General features: G+C 49.9%; 6 protein-coding genes across 6 annotated transcripts, besides 5 other annotated features; all 6 read left to right on the forward strand.

Moving 5' to 3' along the window:
* Positions 1-578: 578 nt before the first annotated feature.
* Positions 579-2,537, forward strand: Tb11.01.2240 (hypothetical protein, conserved; the record flags this gene model as incomplete). The annotated part of the gene is made up of 1 exon (XM_824018.1): positions 579-2,537. One exon carries the CDS (start codon positions 579-581, stop codon positions 2,535-2,537), a length of 1,959 nt encoding a protein of 652 aa, XP_829111.1.
* Positions 2,538-3,226: 689 nt separating this feature from the next.
* Positions 3,227-3,249: a sequence feature (AT_rich).
* A 258-nt stretch (positions 3,250-3,507) lies between these two features.
* Positions 3,508-3,534: a sequence feature (AT_rich).
* A 349-nt stretch (positions 3,535-3,883) lies between these two features.
* Positions 3,884-3,927: a microsatellite.
* Positions 3,928-4,446: 519 nt separating this feature from the next.
* On the forward strand, positions 4,447-7,374 carry Tb11.01.2250 (hypothetical protein, conserved; the record flags this gene model as incomplete). The annotated part of the gene is made up of 1 exon (XM_824019.1): positions 4,447-7,374. One exon carries the CDS (start codon positions 4,447-4,449, stop codon positions 7,372-7,374), a length of 2,928 nt encoding a protein of 975 aa, XP_829112.1.
* A 498-nt stretch (positions 7,375-7,872) lies between these two features.
* Tb11.01.2260 (hypothetical protein, conserved) lies at positions 7,873-9,690 on the forward strand (the record flags this gene model as incomplete). Its single annotated transcript, XM_824020.1, has 1 exon — positions 7,873-9,690. The coding sequence occupies one exon, from the start codon at positions 7,873-7,875 to the stop codon at positions 9,688-9,690; it is 1,818 nt and encodes a 605-aa protein (XP_829113.1).
* Positions 9,691-10,600: 910 nt separating this feature from the next.
* Positions 10,601-11,893, forward strand: Tb11.01.2270 (hypothetical protein, conserved; the record flags this gene model as incomplete). Its single annotated transcript, XM_824021.1, has 1 exon — positions 10,601-11,893. The coding sequence occupies one exon, from the start codon at positions 10,601-10,603 to the stop codon at positions 11,891-11,893; it is 1,293 nt and encodes a 430-aa protein (XP_829114.1).
* A 354-nt stretch (positions 11,894-12,247) lies between these two features.
* Tb11.01.2280 (ubiquinone biosynthesis methyltransferase, putative) lies at positions 12,248-13,114 on the forward strand (the record flags this gene model as incomplete). The annotated part of the gene is made up of 1 exon (XM_824022.1): positions 12,248-13,114. The coding sequence occupies one exon, from the start codon at positions 12,248-12,250 to the stop codon at positions 13,112-13,114; it is 867 nt and encodes a 288-aa protein (XP_829115.1).
* Positions 13,115-13,595: 481 nt separating this feature from the next.
* Positions 13,596-13,616: a sequence feature (AT_rich).
* Positions 13,617-13,954: 338 nt separating this feature from the next.
* Positions 13,955-17,737, forward strand: Tb11.01.2290 (protein kinase, putative; the record flags this gene model as incomplete). The annotated part of the gene is made up of 1 exon (XM_824023.1): positions 13,955-17,737. The coding sequence occupies one exon, from the start codon at positions 13,955-13,957 to the stop codon at positions 17,735-17,737; it is 3,783 nt and encodes a 1,260-aa protein (XP_829116.1).
* Positions 14,144-14,163: a microsatellite.
* Positions 17,738-17,797: the final 60 nt, after the last annotated feature.

Below are 17,797 nucleotides of genomic sequence, written 5' to 3' on the forward strand. Positions count from 1 at the left end.
TCTGATATTTATGTTTCTCTACTTACTTTTTGCTGTTACTCGACCTCCCCATTTTCACTTGTTTGTGAGTAACCACAACAGGGCAATAGCTTCACAAGATGCAATTGCAGACGATTGGCGGACGTTTCTTGCATCAAATCGTCAAAAATCCAGCACAGCAGGTGTACAGTTTTTGACAAAGGCTTGTGTATTCTCCTACAACCCCTCGCATAACATCTGACTGTGCAACCGCGGTTGTAAGCAACGTGGCTCTGTATCACCTTTCCGCCTATAATTAGGTGTTAACAAAAGTTCTCAGTGCTCCTTTGAGGCAAAAGCGAGAGGCAACAGTTGAAGGGGGAAGGTATATGGAACCTTCGGACGTGTGATTCTTGAGGTATCAGTTGTGGCTAACCGCATCCTTCTTTCTTTTCTTCTTTTGTTGCTGTTTCGGTCAACACCAAAGTTGTTTTTTATTTTTTTTTCTGCACTGTTCGGTGAACGGTATTTTGTTAAACTTTAGGAGTGACGGAAGAAAAAAAGTATTTGCATTTGTTAAGGAGGGAAGGGAAAGACAAAACACGAAAAAGGTAAAGGTAATGAAGACTCATCGTGCCGCTAAGCATGTAACAGCGCATCGTATACTGTTGGAGCGGTTATCTTTACAACCCGGTGAGGTGCTCAGAGGAATTGTAGAGGTTTGGGTGGATGCACCGCTGGGATATTCGGTACTGGAGGTTGTGCTGCTTGGTCAGGAGTTTACGCGTCTGAAGAGCTCCTTCGGAAAAATCCTTGGCAAAGATGCTGCCAAAGCCACATATTACAGGCAGCGCGTCGTCGTAGCGGGATGTCCCGGCGAGAATTCGCAGGTATCCGTTGTTTCGGAAGGTGGCGGGAATCCGGAGGGTGCCAATAGCGATGAGTGGAGTGACTTCAATCGATCACCGTCGGTAAGTGATGTGGAATTAGCGGGTATTCAATCGTCAGGACTGATGCCCGGAACCTACACATTTCCCTTCAAAGTGAGGCTCCCCTCCGCACTACCGCCTACTCATGAGTACCATATACGAGGAAGTGCTTCAAGGCTGAAATACACTGTAACATCGACGCTGCTCTCGAGAGGCCGTCTGCTCTCAACAACCGATGCACCATTCAGTGTTAAGGCACTCCCGCTGGATGAGTCCCGTTGGATGAATGCGTACTTAAAAACCGTTCCAATGTTTGATGGAAACGTTCTTCTTGTCAGTGACGCTGCCTCTGGGACCGAAGAAGACCGGTGGGCATCTTTGAGCGGGCTTCAAGGGACTAACTGCATTTGCATGAATCACAACATGCCGCTTTACGCACCCAACGAATGTAGTGGCTCCAGTGATTCCGTGACCGATGCCGGTGGGCTCTTAACGACTACCCCGTTCGGTGCACCGCACCCTGCGTCGATGGATCCATTAAGGTCTCAGCTGGTAAAACCTTCAGTGAATAACTGGTTGGATGGTGCCAGCGGCGTCAACACCAATGAGGATGCAACCGAGGACCAGAAGAGTGGGCATGGCACTGAGGACGCACTACAACCGCGGGCATCTGCGAATGAGTCGGAACAAGGGATGAGTGTTTTTCAACAAGCTGATTCTTGTTCTGGTAATAAAAGGGGGACTCATCGTGGTGGTGACGATTCGAAGGGCGGTGGTCAAGCAGCAGCTCCTGGAGCCAGCGATGCTCAGAATAATGTTGATGCCGCCGCGTGCCTCAATCAACTCGTGCAGCGTGTCCGTCAAGATGCGAGGTGGGAACATCGTCTAGAGGTACCAATTGAAGGGCTATTTGGCAGGGGAAGTGTTACCATCACGCTATCTTTCGGGCGTGTGGTATTTACCGGGGGCACAACTGTCCGTTTCCATGGGTTAGTTGACAACGAACGGGGATTATCTAATGTTTTGATGATTAATTTTTCTCTTGTTACCCATTATCAAATGAACTCACTCATAGAAACCCGTCATACCAGAAATGTTATTTCGGAGTGTTCACTGCGCCAGGTCGTTAAACGCGGGGAGGCGGCTCGCATACCTCTCTGTACGCTAGAGGTGCCCCAAAACACTTCACCGACTGCTGTAACGTCGAACTGCAGCTGCCGTACGTTTCTTGATGTTGAAGTTTTCTCTATGCATGGCCCCGGCACGCGGTCCGGATCGGCAAGAACGGAGCTGTTGGTTGTGGACTCGCTCGCTCGTGACGAAAAATCTTCCGACCGAAAAGGGAGATGGTCAAACTATTTTCAATGTTATGACCCTTTAAGGGGACAAAGTCGTATAGACATTGTTTCATCGTATGTGCTAAGTGGAAAGATAAATGTCATCAAGAAGGATGCGTGTAACGGTAATGGGGAGCTACTGCAACCGCCAGAGAAACCCAGTCGTTACTGCAAAACGTGGAAACACACTTTCCGCCCCCAACTTGACTTTGTGAATGCAACGTATTATCCGGACGAGTCCAGCGGTCACAACTCCCGGGGCATCAACCCCCTCCAGAGCCTTTACTACACAGAAGGTTCATTAACTGAGTAGGTTGGTTCCACGTGTATCGTTTCGGATTTATAGCAAGTCCGACTCCGCTTTGCTAATTTAACTTTCCATTTTATTTGGTTCCATTCATTTTGCCTCTTACTTGTGTGGACGTTTACCCATTTCTTCTGCGATTCTGCGTGTTAGCAGATAGCCACCCCCACTCTCAATTTTTAGTTGGGGTTAGAAAAGCGTAACGACATGTTGTTTGCCTCACATTCTTTTGAGGAAAAAAAAGGGAAAGGAGTCGGTGGAGGGCGCGTGCACGTTTTTTTTTTTTTACCAATGTGTCAACACTGTGGGAGGAAATGGGGATTTCGGATATGAGAAAGAGTTGCAGGGGGCGGGGTCTCTTTTCTTTATGCATATCTTTAGTTGGTTACCCCCTTCTTTTAGTGACCGTGGCTTTCTTCTTTCTTCCCCGGCGTAGATGCGTTTGGTGGGTTCCTTCCCTATTTTGTAAATGTGACAAGATACACGTCGCTCCCCTCCTCTCCATGTTTTTTCTTTTTCTTTTGTGTGTAGTTGTCACTACCGCACCTTCGTGCACTGTTGGTATTATTGGTACCGCTACCTAAAGGTTAAAACCTCTGGGTTTAACCTTTTGACTTTATTTTCGATTTGTTTTTATTTTATCATCTCCTTCTTCTCATCAACGTTAATATGTATAAGAACAAAAGTACACGCATACGTTAATATATATATATATATTAATGTGTTATACCTTACATGGGCCTATAATCGTACCTCTATTCTTTGTGTTTTTTTTCCTCTTGTTACCCTCTCCCTTCTTGCCTTTTGGCTTTTGTATTACTAGAGTGCCATAGCTTTTTTTTGTTTCCTGTATTTTTTTATTTTTCAATTGATATGCTGGTTTTCAAACGGGGGAGTCCTCCCTCCTCGGTTCTTTAACCACATCTCAAGCATAGTTGCTGAGTTCTATGTTATCCTCGGGAACTTAGCGTTTCTGGTGTTTTTAATTTAAATTAATTTTTTTTTACTTTAAAGACCCTTGCAGCGGCACCATTCTTGCCTGTGTTATTCCTTTCGTCTCTTCATATTCTCTGCTGTATGCTTCTGTTGGGGGAGTCTTTGGCGAGGTGTGTGAGAGGAAAAAAAAATGTGATCATGTGAGTGATAACACGGAGAGTTTCTATTATTCACTGTCAGAGAGGAGTTGAAGTGAAAGAATGCCGCTGTTGGGACCAATTTGTCCCTTTTGTTTTCTTTTATCCTTATCTGTTCCCCCTTTTTTGTTTCATTTGCGTGTCGTTATTGTGAAAATGGCAGAGGGAAGTGAATGTGACATGTTTTCTTCCCTTTCCCTCCTGACGTGTCTCCTACGTTCGATACATATACAAATATGTTTGTATATATATATATATATATATATTTGGTCCGTCCATATCTGCTCCTTCCTTCGTGTGGGGATGGTGAGAGGTAAGGGAAAGAGGCAATGGCGGTGGTTACAAGTGATTTACTTATTTAACTATTTTATGTGAGCGTGTTTCCCGTCTAGTAACTATGTGGTGTACGGTAGAGGGAGAGGAGACCTGGTTTATGCGAAAACAGTGTGGGAAGGGTATTGAAGTGTCATTAAATACGGCTACTTGTTTGGCTTCTCCTCGTAGGAAGATGCGCTTGTTGGTTGTGCTTCGCATCCACACGTTTTCTGCTCCCCTCTGCATGCGTACTTTTGATCCTGTTGCACCAAATAAAAAAAAGGAAGGAAGGAAGGAAGAAACCACTAAGAAAGCCGAAAGGATCGTGCGGGTGCGGTTAGTTGCGCCAAAGGAAGGGATATTTGCGTGGCGTTTGCGGTCTCTTTTATTTGGTTTCGTCTCCGTTATCCCTTTTTTACCTTGCGGGGCTAGTTGTTGGGGCCACTATTTCGATATTCCCCTCTCAGTGGATGGAGAGCTTCTCCCCATTTCGTGTGGTCGGAAGCGTATGTGGTGAGCTGCCAGTCAGTAGCACAATGTTATACGGCGCACCGCAGTTGATGGTTGCCACAGGACGCACATTTCAGTTGTTTCGGGGGAAAGAACTTACAATGCTTCGCGGTGGGCCGCACTTTGAGAAGAGGGTGAGGGCTGTAACACAGGCAGGGAAGTATCGTTTTGTTGCCGAAGGGCCTCGGATTCATGCATTTGTGCATCACAAGCCGCTCTGGAACTGCATGCACAACGACGTTACGCAGAGCAGAGTGGATCACATTCTTGCTGTGGATGATATTCTTTTCTGTGTGGGTAACGATAAACGCGTAGTGGTACGGGAGATAAAGAGCGGGAACATGCTCACAGAGTTTCTTGTTGATGGTAGTGAGGAGACACGCGCGATGATTACCCCTGCCGGATACAACAACAAACTTCTTTTGGCGACTGCACAGGGATCACTGCAGTTATACAATTTCAAAAGCGGTGTCTGCCTGTGGCGCGAAAAGCGAGAGCCTGGTGCGCAGATCACGGCTCTAGCGGCAAGTAACTTCAAGGACATCATCGCATATGGCACAAGCAACGGCCGTGTAGTTGTTCTCAACATGGCTACTAACGAGGATATCATGTCATTTGACCAGGAGGAGAGAGGTGCCGTGACTGCGCTGGCGTTCCGAACCGACAAGGATGTCCTCGTCGCCGGGTCTAGCTCCGGCGAGGTGGCGATGTGGGACCTTGAAAATGGCTGCCTTGACGGTCTTCTGACGCGTGGCAAGCAAGTGAAAACTGAGACGGAGGTGCTGGAGTCCCCACACACCAATACCGTTCACTCCATAGTTGTTCTGCCAACAGAAACTGCCACCATTGTTACAGCTGGAGCTGACAATGCATTGATGCAGTTTAGGTTTGACACTGTAGACGGTCTTGGCGTGCTGGTGCGTGAGCGTCGGGGTCATATGGGGAGCTGCACAGAGGCTAAGTTTTATAACAGCGACTTGCTGCTGACTGCCGGTACCGATCGTTCGCTCCGTGTGACGCACCTATTTTCCGATCGTGCGTCATGGGAATTGTCTCAGGGCCAGTTGGGCCGACGGGGGCGCGAGAAGCAGATGGGACGTGAGGCGATGAAGATGCCACCTGCTGTTGCTATTGCCAGCTGCACTGCAAGGAACTACCAGTGGGCGAGCATTGTTTCTATTCATGAATCTTCGTCAAAGATGTGCGGCTGGCGCATGGACACTCGTTCTCTAGATTGTAAGCTGAGCGGTATTAAGACGTCGATGCACATCGCACGTGCCGTCGCCATGAGCGACTGCGGGAACTTTGCTGTTATCGGGTACTCGAGCGGTGATGTATCTGTTGTCAGTATTCAGAACAAAGGCGTACGGCAGTTGCTTGACTCCTCACTGAAGCCGGACGACCGGGCACACTGTGGTTCAGTGGAGTGCGTTGAGGTGGCCTGTGGAAACAACATTGTTGTAACTGCAGGTCTTGACTCGATGATTAAGTTGTGGAGTCTCTTCACCTGTCGCCTCCGCACCGTCGTGAAGACTGATTGTCCTTTGCATAAGTCATGTATTCATCAACCGTCGTCTCTCTTTATTGCCGCGCAGCACTTCTCCATTCGTGTATACCACTGCAACCCCGACATTGGGCTTACAACCCAAGAGTTGCGCGTGCCCGTACGAACGTTCAGCGGCCACACCAGCCCCATTACAGCCCTAGCCCTTGCGCCAGACTCGTATCGTTACGTAGTGTCGGCATCTGGCGATGCAGCACTACTTGTTTGGGATCTTGCCTCCTCTGCCTGTGTCGGGCAGTACCGCCTAGCTTCTCCGGCCATCTCACTTGCCTTCCACCCAGATGCTCTATTTATGGTCTCTACGCATGCCGGTGAGCGTGGTGCCTTCCTTTGGTCAAATAATTTGCGTTATGGCTTTGTTCCAGAGGTAATAACGGATCCGAGGGCGCGCAGCGTGGAGGAACTGCCACAGCTGCACTTTCCTACAGCTCATGGCGCCGCGGAGGATGCAGAGGATGATACTGTTGACAATGCTGTGAAGTGTGAGAAAGGGCTCCCGGGTTCAGGTAATGAAATCAAGGAGGAGGGTGAAAGCGATGGTAATGATGATGGAATGTTGGGCGACATAGCGGGTGCTGGTGGAAACGCTGAGCAGGAGGTAGAGCTTTTTGACGCCAAGAAGGATACTGCGTTAATGCAAATTGAGAGGGAAAAAGTAAAATGGGCTGAGCTTGATGAGATTATTTCCGGTGGCATGCGCCTAGCTGGCGTGCCCCGCTCCATGTGGTTCGACCTTACCCTGTTGGAGCAGATAAGGGAAAAGAACCAACCGCTCCTTCCACCCAAGAAGCGCGACGTTCCCTTCTTTCTACCAACCACGCAGGAATTGCGTCCCACGTTCCTTGTTGCAGCTTCAAACTCAAAAGATAAGGAAGCTCTTGTATCGCGGGTGGTGAATGCCCCGATAGCCCAGCTCACGCCGGTGCAGCAGATGCTTGTGCGGAACGAACATGATGCTTTTTTGTCGTACATCCTTTCCCTTGGTTCACCACAGGCTGTTGACTTGGAGATCAAGCGTGCGGTCGACTATGTGGAGGGTTGCTCTTACACGGAGAAGGAACTGGAGCGTATTAAGGACTGCCTGCATGGGCTGTTGTCATTTGTGGCGGAGTGGCTGAAGCGGCGCGAGAATGTCGATTTGGTACAGGGCATATTGGCTGCCGTCATTCATTCACACGGCCCACTGATAACAAAGTGTGGTGCCGAGTTAATTAATGTTCTTGAGGAGCTGGCAGAGTTACAGAACTCGATACGATATAGCGTAGATCACCTCATTGGGTACCCAAGCTGTCTGGCAGGTACTTTTTCGGGGTCACATTTCTAACTGAGATGTACGCGCGCGGATTGTTGGCGGCGCCTGCAGTCTCAGCAACAAATGTGAAGGAGACTTTGCGGTTCGATGCGGCCACAACCAAACTGCGTCCCGACTCTTAATGCATCTAAACAATCGATATAAAGTAAGAAAAAATAAGTAAGCGATAATGCCGGTTGCGAGTAAAAGAATAATCACACGCCGGTGTGTGAGTGGTGGGGGAAGTTCACAACAAACGAAGACAATGTTGGGATGCGTGTCTTTAGTTCATTAAGCGTTGACGATTGTGAAACACGCGCTTTTCTGCGAACTAGTGTTGTGTTTTCGTATGCATGTTCGGCCCTCTTTCCTTCAAGAACCAATTTTGTCACTACTGTTTTTTCTCTTTATCCATCCACACCAGAACTGCCCTTGGTATCCACCTGATTTTTTTTTTGTGTGAACATCAACTCCTTACTCACACGGGCATGTGCTTACGTACGTCTGCGCAAATCACGCTTCAGTAGGTGTATGTTTAGTGAGTCTTTGTACTCGTTTCACACAGTCTCTGCTGACAAAAACCAAAGCAACAACCAGAAGGGCTTGTTGGAGGATGAGCCATGTCAATACTCAAATGGAAACAATGAGCCTGGAAGTAAAGCAAAAGGGAACAGGGATCATGAACTTGTTGGAAGGTGGGGGAGCCCACGACACGGTGGAGGCGTTGGGGTTAGAATCAGCACGTCCGTTTCTGGGAAATTTGACAAACGATGTCCAAAACCTAGCGAAGGGTACGTGCCACCACACTATGTTGGTTTACCGAAATATTGGTTACCAAATGAGACCTTTCATCCGGAAATAAACCCCCGAAGTCAACGCATCACCAAGTGGGAAAACTATGTGGGAAATAGTGAGCGCTACCATGCGATTTGCGAGCTCGTGAAGGAGTTGTGGCTTGCGAACGCGCCTGTCAACGGGAACGAGATGGGCATCGATGGTGTGAACGGTGCCCTACGGCAACTGGGTATCGAGGTGTGGTCTCCGCTCGCAGAGAATTTTTTCTCGGAGCTATCGTTAAATGAAACAAATGGACAGCGACTTGTGGGATACAGTGCCTTCAAACGCGTATTTGTTAGGGAACTTCAGGCCCTCTTAACTCCTTCATCAGGCACCAATAGATTGGATGGTGAGGGTGTCCCAAGGGGTGACACTTGCGGTGTGCGGTTATGTGACCCCAATACGATATGTTCAAGTATACAAACGCTTAGAAGACATCAAAGCACACAGGGAGCATCAAGCAAAAATACAGTGTCGTCTGCTGCAGCTTCCTCTTCGTTCCGGCGCACTGCCGCTGGTGAACCTTCGGTTGGGTGGCCGGGCATATCCGATATTTGCTCCGCACTCTCTGGCCACGATCTCTTGGGTGTAACTGCGGCCGACGTGTACCTCAGTCCTGATAGTAGGAGACGGTCATCCATCCTGGGTTCGTCATCTACAGGTACTGATGCACTGCAACGGGTGATGGGACGGGGCAACCAGGGCTTGTACCCTTTGCCCATCGGTGCAAACGGTAAAACACTGGACGGGGTGTCTGTAGTGAGCAGAATGTCTATCGCCAATTCCTGTGAAGGTGACTCCTGCACACCCGTTGCTCGTTCCAGACGATCGTCTTCGCATCGGAGTGCACTGGCGGTTGTTACGAGTCCCAACAAGTGCGAAGGGAGAAAGTTGCGAAGGGCGGATGAGGGCTCTCCAGAGGCCGCAGGTGCCCAAAGGAGGGGTAGGTCAACCACGAAAACGAAAGGAGGTAAACAAAAAACCCGTCAGAAGTCTAGAGGCTCGTCCGCTACACCACGGCGACCTTCGCGGAAAAGCAGCTCGAAGAGGAGAAACCGTAGCGGCTCGAAGAGGAGGAACCGTAGCGGCTCAAAGAGGAGGAACCGTAGCAGCAGTAGCCGTGGTAGGTTGCCGCAAGAGTGCGAGGGACGTGACGATTCAAGCACTTCCCTTTCATCTGTGAGAATTGTGAAGAATCCTACCGGGACGCAGCGGGACGGATCAGTGGTAGAAGACGAGAGCCATTACGGCCCCTGCGATGCAGCGGGAAGGGGGTCGTATCGTTCACGCGTAATGACCCTTCACCGTTGGCGGAGAACTTCACCACCTGTGTTATGCGTGGATGTAAGGATGCCCGACGACAAGAGGGGTACCTTTGATGTTTACAGGGGTGACACTGTGGAGGGGCTTGTGGGCGACTTCGCGAGTGCGTACAACTTGAGTGATAGGTTAAGCAAACGCCTGGAGAGGTTGCTGGCAAGGAAGCTTGAGTACTACAAATGGAAACTTTGATGTGAAAAAATAGCTTGAAACTGTACTTGTGGGGAAACTGAAGTTCCCAGTGATTATAGATAAGGTTGAGGGTACGCGGTCACACACGACTCTCCCTCCTTTATAAAAAATGTTCATAGGGAGGAGGCGGCCGTCCAATATATAGAGAGGCATAGATATGGTCGCTTTTAGCTGTGAGTACGGTTTATAAAACTATATCTGTACGTATGCTCTTCTCCTGTAACACTGAATGATGCTTGCTTGTCAATCATTAATATCTAAGCAGCCTCTGGGCGTGCTCTAAGTAGGATGTTTCAGTTTATTGGTTTACGACTCTTCCTTGAATCAAAAAATATATGAAAGTGTCTTTAGGGACCGTGTTTGTGTGTGTGGGGGGGGGAATCTGTCTGTTCAAGGTGAATGGCGCTCCGCACGTTCTCCTTACCCTTTTGCCGAACTGTTTCTCTTCCTCTTCTTCACTTCTTTTTAAACATGTGCCTCCATCACCGGCAATTTACTAAAGAGAGACGCTTCCTTTTACCGTAGGATATACCATAGCTGCGGAGTGGAAGCGGTCCGGTATAAGTGGGGTGGAGTGAGAGATAGGATAGGCGACAACCACTTAACACTTGCAATGACTAGCAGGAAGCGGCCGCGGGAAGCAGCTACATATCATGACATTCGTTTGATGTGTCAGCACGCGAGGGAACGGGAGGCGTTGCTACGCACGGGGCCGTTCTTTGTGGAGCGCATTCTGGCGCCCCGTCTTGTGGGTATTCATTACAGAGTGGACGGTTTATTGACCGACCCCAGTCGGTTGAGCCGTGACAGCGAGGTGCGTGTGCCACTAAAGTGGCGGCAGCGGTGCCAAGGACTACTTGCACTACCTCAACACGCACAAGTAGAGGGTTTAAAACGACATTTTGGTTCGATGAACGTCGATGATTTCCGGACTGTGATCCCGTCACCAGTGTATGTCGCGACGAGGGGTGAGAGGAGTGGCATAAATGTTGCGGTAAGGGCACTAGCCCCTGTAACAGACGTGGTGTTTGACATGGAGGAGCAATTTGCCGTTGTATGCCAGCGGCGCCGCTTCTCTACCTACGCAATTAGCAGTTGGATGGAGAGTTTAGATGTACCTTCCATTCCTGGTGCTGCAGTCCCTCTAGTTTCAGTTGAGCCGCAAGGCTTCTCGAGTCTCGGGTTTGCCCTCTCAGCGTTGCAATTTTTGTCATCTTCACTTCATGTTATTGCCGGTTACCATAGAGCCCCAGTGGTGGATATCTTTGACTTGGAGAATGTTGACGAGGAGACGAGTGAGCCCCAGCAGCGGTTCAACCTGACGGATGTGAAGGAAAACGGAAACGTTGAGGATGGTTCAAGCGCCTACGCAAACGATGTTATGCCAATGGACAGATACGTTAGTTTGGGGGCGCTGTCATCAGGGTTGTCCGTGTGGTTAGACAGTCGTAGCGGAAAGGCGGAGGCATGTACTGGAGTCTTAACGCGCCAATACACTATTGGGGCCCACAACCGCCATACGGGCCGCCGTGATCCACTCGCATGCGTAACCTCCTTGTGCCAAGGCAACCCTGCGAACATACTTCTAGGAACGGAGGCTGGAGCGTTGCAGCTGTGGGACGTGCGTTGCGCCAGAGAGTGCGTGGCCCAACATATGACATCGGCGTCAATCTGTCGCCTCCATCCATCGTACTCATATCCCCTGCGCAACGTTGTGTGGCTTAACACGTTAGCGGGCTGCGTGGAAGCTGTAAGCGTTGGACAGAGCGACATGGAGCTGTTGGCACGACGTCTGTGCCCGGACTTCCAGCGTTCATCCTCAACGTTTCATTTACCGCCACCACGTCTCTCCTTCATGGAGTCCTCTGGGGTTGTGGCTTGTCCACACATATCTTCCGGCAAACTGTTGCTTTATGATGGGAGTTCCTTGGTAAAACAGCCGAACAACTCTCGCACACAGTTATCTTCATATAATAGAGGTGTGGATGGAAAGGACAACGAGTATGAAAACGGGCATTGTAGCAATTTTGGTGGTTTTCTTCGGGAGGCATCCTCTTCCAGTGAGGAAAGTGGAGAGCGTGAAATTCCGCTGCTGAATGCTCTGCCCTCTGAGGCTAATGCGCTCGTGACTGCATGCACCGTGTGGAGCAACCGCGATATGTTCGTGCTTGGGGATGAAACAGGCCGAGTGCAGCTCCTGTAATATACAAACTCGTAGAGAGGTAGATGGGCATTGTCTCCCGTTGTCTGTCTTACCATCATTTTTCTTCACGCATATGTCACTACTTTTTTATACACCAGTCGGTGGCGATTGGTTATGTTGTCACGCACGCTCTTTATACATAGGAGCGCCTTGTTACTTGTACATTCACTTTGCATGAACACACGTGTGTGTGGTAAAAAAAAAAGCTATGGGGATGCGACAAGTTTATTTGTGGTGATGTTGACAACAGTGATAATAGTGTCAGGGTTATGTATTGTTCTTTCCGTGCCATTTACCATCTGGGACTTAGGTAGGCTTAACTAAAAATTACTCAGAGAGGAACGTTAAACGCAGATGCTCCGTCGCAGTGGTTGCTTCCTCAACATGGGGCTGGGGGACGAGTACGTGAAAAAGGTGTTCAACAGCGTGGCCAGCAAGTATGATATGATGAACGATGTTCTTTCGCTTGGCATACACCGCCTGTGGAAGCGCGAATTTGTCCGTGACTACGTACGACCGTGCCCTGGTGGATCGTACGTTGACGTCGCTGGAGGTACTGGCGATATTGCCTTTCGCATAATTGATGAAGTGCGCCAGTTGGAACGGGGACTTCCAGGCCTTACACCTCCCGACTTTCGAGGAGTTGGTGTGACGGTTGTGGACATTAATGAACAGATGGTTCACGAGGGAGAGGCCCGGGCAGCACGGGAAGGATATGATGGTTTGGAGTGGATTGTCGCCAGCGGGGAGGAGCTTCCGTTGGATGACATGCAGTTCGATGGCTACACGGTATCGTTTGGCCTGCGGAATTTCAGTGACAGGCCGAAAGCCCTTCGAGAAGCGCATCGAGTGCTGAAAGTGGGTGGTGTACTGAGCGTGCTGGAGTTTAGCAAAGTCACGTGCTCGCTGCTGCGCGTGCCTTACGACGTGTGGTCTTACGGTTTCATTCCACAAGCCGGCCGGATTTTGGCAAATGAGGAAAGCTATAGGTACCTTGTGGATAGCATTAGAGCCTTTCCCGATCAGGAGACCCTCGCAGAGATGATTCGGGAGGCGGGATTCGGTTACGTGAGGTATGATAATCTCTCTGGCGGAATCGCATGCGTACACACCGCAGTAAAAACGGAGGCTGTTCCAATACATAAACCTAAGTCAGAGGTAGAAAACGCTATGGCGCAACAGGAGCGAGTGGTAGAAGACAGTAAAGTGGGGGCTGCATAGAAAACTCTCCCGATTGAGCTGTGTTGTGCAACATTTGTTGAAAACATACAAGCAGAATTAAGTATAGTAGTCGCAGGGGAACTTTAATCATTCATATGCCACAAGGCGTATAATAGTGGTGGGCTTATATATTTTCTTATTCAACCCTTGCTGCATGCCGGGGCCTACGTTTTGTGTTCGTTGTAGCTCCACTTTGGCAACGGCCACGCTATGCCCTGTTACTTTTTTCATTATATTTTGCACGTCGTGTTTTAATCAATTTTGTATTATCCGGTTCATTCTTCATTTTTTCCCCCTCCCGTGCATTTTAGCGTGTAACGACGGCGGCGCCTGACCTAATCATTGTCGGCTGCACACGAGGTTCATTGCAACCGTCTAGAGAGTTACGAGGGGTGGTAGTGGTGAGTACCATAAAGGAAAAGGACCGAAAAAAAAATAGGAGGCAAACAAAAAACACACACTAGCGGGGGACGCATACAGGTATATATATATATATATATTACGCGCGCACAGAATTGGAAAGTCTTTTTTTTTCCGTAATCCTCCTGCGAGCAGGTAGCGGAGACACATAAACGAAGAAGGGGTAATTACAGTAAACGGCTCTAGGAACATACCCCACCCCTGGAACGCACGTAGAACGAGCATTAGAAATCGAAGTTCAAGGACTGCCGAGGAGAAGCACTACATTACGAAAACGCTGTACTGCGCGATCTTGTTTTAGTTTTTTTGGCCTGTAGCCTCTGTGGTAGCGAAAATCGACGATACAAAAAAAGAATAAAAGAAGCAACAGAGTGGATTGCCTGCCAGTAGGTTGAGTAAAAGAAGGGACGGGGCACAGTCATGTTCAATGTCTCACCAGCGAGTCGTGACCGCGTGCGTTCTGAGAGTCAGCGCACCCCGCGCCCCCGCAGCTCACTCTCCATGCCACGTGAATTGTCCTACACACCCGCCATATCTTCCATTCCTTCGAGCCTGCACACACCGTTTATTCAAAAGTGCTACGTTCAGGGGGACAATTCCACTGAGGGTCAGCAGCAGCAGCAGCAGCAACCGCCTGATCACATGACTGTCGTATTTGAAAGTGATAACATGCAACTGACAACAACAAGTTTGCTCGGGAAAGGTGGGTTTGGTCGAGTGTACGTGGCCCAGTCAAGTGGCGGGGAGTTGTGCGCCTTGAAAGTATCGTCGAAACAAATGACGGATGGTGACTGGGAGCGGTTGCGCAAAGAGGTGGCGCTTATGAGTCACTTCTCGCAGCACCCCAACGTGGTGAAGCTAATTGCTGCCGGTCGAGATAGGAATTTTGCGTATGTGGCGATGGAGTGCTGTGCGAGTCGGTCGCTGCATGACATTATTAACAAACATGGTCTCGAAGTGCCAGAAATTTTGTGGGTCGGCTATGCACTCATTGATACAATCGCTTTTCTGCACGCCAAGGGTTGCATACACCGGGACCTAAAGCCACAGAACCTTTTGTTTGACTTCGATGGAAACCTGAAGATAAGTGATTTTGGACTTTCAAGCAACGTTACCGAATCTGAACCACGGAAGACGGTTGCCGGGACGGCAATGTATATGGCACCCGAAATTGCTGGCGCAGTGTATAAACGCATGACCAACGATAACAGCTCTAGTTCACTGCGCTACGGTCAGGAGGTTGACACATGGAGCATTGGTGTGGTGTTGTACGTCATGTTGACGCGCATGAACCCGTACGCGCAGGCGCTTGAAAATGAAGGTGCACACGAGATGAACAAGACGCAGAAGACACTCACCTTATTTAGTGCGGTTGCGGGGGCCGCTTGGCACTGGCCGGCGGGTTGGAGAGGCGACAAGGAACTAAGTGATGTTGTCAATCAAATACTGCATCGCAATCCAGCTCAGCGAGCCACGCTACAAGATATACTGCAGCACCCTGTTTGGGACCGACGGCCGCTTTCGTGTCCGCTCACGCTGCTGCAAAAACTGAATTTAGTCGAGCGACGACCGTTTACCCGAACCGGAGCGGTAGGCCGCTCATGCAGCCGTGCTCCTGAAGGTATGCAGCCCCAATATGCCACCAAAACGGCAGAAGTTGTGCTCCTAGAGGGGCTAAACCAAGTGATTCAAGTCGAAGAGAGCACTCGTACTCAACTCGTCCTTGAAAGCAATGAGGTGATAAATCTCATATTCGGAACCCTGAAGCTGCATGCCTCAGAGGCTAACGGAAGGCGGTTTATTGTGATAGATGAGAAAGGTTGCCGCAAGAACATCGAAGACATGTTGCTGACCACTCGCCCGGTGCGTTGTCGCAGCCATGAGTTAGTGTCGACAGCGGTGTGTGCAAAACAGCCCAAACGTGGAACAAGGGTCGGTTCCTCATTAAGGCCGCAAAGGGAATCCAGTGTTTTGTTGGCGGGTCCATTAGCTTTCGGCCAGACTCAAGATGCTGGAGAGATTGTCCGCGCAGCGTCTGACAGGTACGCTGTGGTGTTCAGTGGACGTGAAACCTCCACACGGTGGTCTCTCCGCAATGTCATCTCACTCCCTCGAGAACTTAACGCTGCAATTGAGGAGGTTACGTGCATTAACAAACACCAAATGAAGAAACTTATCAAAATACCCCTGGGTTATGTCGGGTTTGATTGCAACGTATGCGACAGTGCGATTGATGATATTAGTATCGAGAAACCAGTTTTTCGATGTCATAAGTGCGACTACGACCTCTGCATGAATTGTGCTTACGAGGGGAAAATAAAGGACGTTAACTTTGTTTGTGTTTCATGCATGAAAAAGTTTGCGTCCTCTTCAAAGCTCGAAGCACATTCAGCTAAGTGCCGTGGCCCAAGCATGAGCCCCTCGGCACGCTGCTCTTCCCGTCGAAACACGATGCTTTGGGAGCAATTGGAAAACGAGGGCGGAAGTCTGCTGGATATCCGGTTGCCTACCGAAACTAAACCGCGACGTAGTGCCCGTACATCTTGCCGTACCTCCGGTGGTCGAGAGTCGTCGGGTGGTCGCATTAGTATTGGTGACAGCTATGTACCAGGACCGGAGGACTTAGGCACAATGGTAGTAGCGCACCGTGACGCCAATTTCCCTGAAATGCCAAAATTCTCCACTCAGAGCGATAGCAAGGCAAGCTCCCCTTTCGGTGAGAAGGAGGGCGCTGATAAAAATTATAGGCAGAGTTTCTCCTTTGAACTTCCCCCTCAGGTTCGGCTCTCTAAACATCGTAGGGATAAGGGAGCGGAACCACGGAGTTCGGAAGAATTGCGCGAGATTGTAGATGAGCTTACGCCAACACCTAAAAGGGTGCGTACAGAAGCACGGCAGAATTCTTGTGAGCCATATGCTCCCCAAGTGAATGACGCAGGCTTGGTTGTCGGCATTGCTGCGCGGTCTCGTGTTGAAAGGGAGGGAAGTCTGCGTGGGGAACAGCAATCCCGTAACGTCGTAGTAATCCGTGCAGACAACGCGGCGAAACCACAAGACCTGCGAAAGCAGTCTCAGGTTCCTCGAAGCGCTTCGTCAAGTCAACCTGGTAGTAGGATGGAGTCGCAAGCTATCGATACTCTCTCGAAGCCGGCCCCTAAGAATGTGGCAGTACGAGAGTATCGGTCCGCGTCCGGCCAGCGCGATCCACTGGTGCCGAGAACGTCACTGCCTTCAGCTCAGACTGGAGAAATTTTCGGTGCACCGCCTCTCCCACGAATCGTCACCTCCGGGAGGTCTAGCGTACCACGTTCAATGTCGTACACATTGCCATCTGCTGCTGGTGTTGCGCGACGCCAGACATCCCAGCCTTTAGTGAACTTACTTGGAGGGGTCCCTGTCGGGGCGTATGGGGGCGGATCTTTCAACCCCGGCGAGCGCAATGCTTCCATCAGCAACACCAACAGAACTGTTGGACCGGGGCAAGGTGGGACGGCGTACCTGGCCCTTCCTCGGGACAAGCAAAACCGGGATCGCTTTGTTGATGACTTCCTAAGCGGGGCGTGGGTAAGGGTTTACTCTTTCATTGGTTCTGAAGTTGTTGTGATGTATTATTCTGTGCAACCCGGTAGGTACGGTGCCCTCTTCCCCACAGAGGAGGGAGCAGCTACGGCAGTTCTGGACATACACTCTAAGTTGGTGCTATACGTGCCGCGTATGGATAAGGATACCGTTACTCGGACCCAGTGCCATCCGAATGTTCTAAGTTTCTTTCAAGACGAAATACGCATTCTACCCGCTACAAGTGCAGAGAAAACCCTCGGTGGTGTGCTTCGTGGCATAATGGGTTTCGTTAGTGAACTTACGAAATGTCGTGGGGAGGGAGAAAAGTATGCAGCAGCGCAGTCTGCATACATTCACCAACGTGAGAAGGGTGCGGTCCCCGCGGGCACAAAGTTCGCGTATGTGAGAAAGGCGTTCCCAGATCCAGCAGGCTCTTTCGTGTTGTTCCGTTTGTCCAACCTGCGGTCGCAGGTAGTTTTTAACAACGCACTCCTAGACATCCGTTGGCAAAGCGACAAGAACCATAATGTTGGGCAAAAGTACTACGTGCGGCCCAACGGCGAGGCCGGACCATTTACTGCGGAGCACTCAGGTATCCTCAATCACGTAAATTTGGTGATGCGCAACGTCTACCGGAAATGAGAAACTCACAAGTGAGTTACTCTTCTGCTGCCACGTGCGCACGCACGCTTCTGTGTTCGG

This window comes from Trypanosoma brucei, assembly GCF_000002445.2.
Source record: "Trypanosoma brucei brucei TREU927 chromosome 11 chr11_scaffold01 genomic scaffold, whole genome shotgun sequence".
Taxonomy (NCBI): Eukaryota; Euglenozoa; class Kinetoplastea; order Trypanosomatida; family Trypanosomatidae; genus Trypanosoma; species Trypanosoma brucei.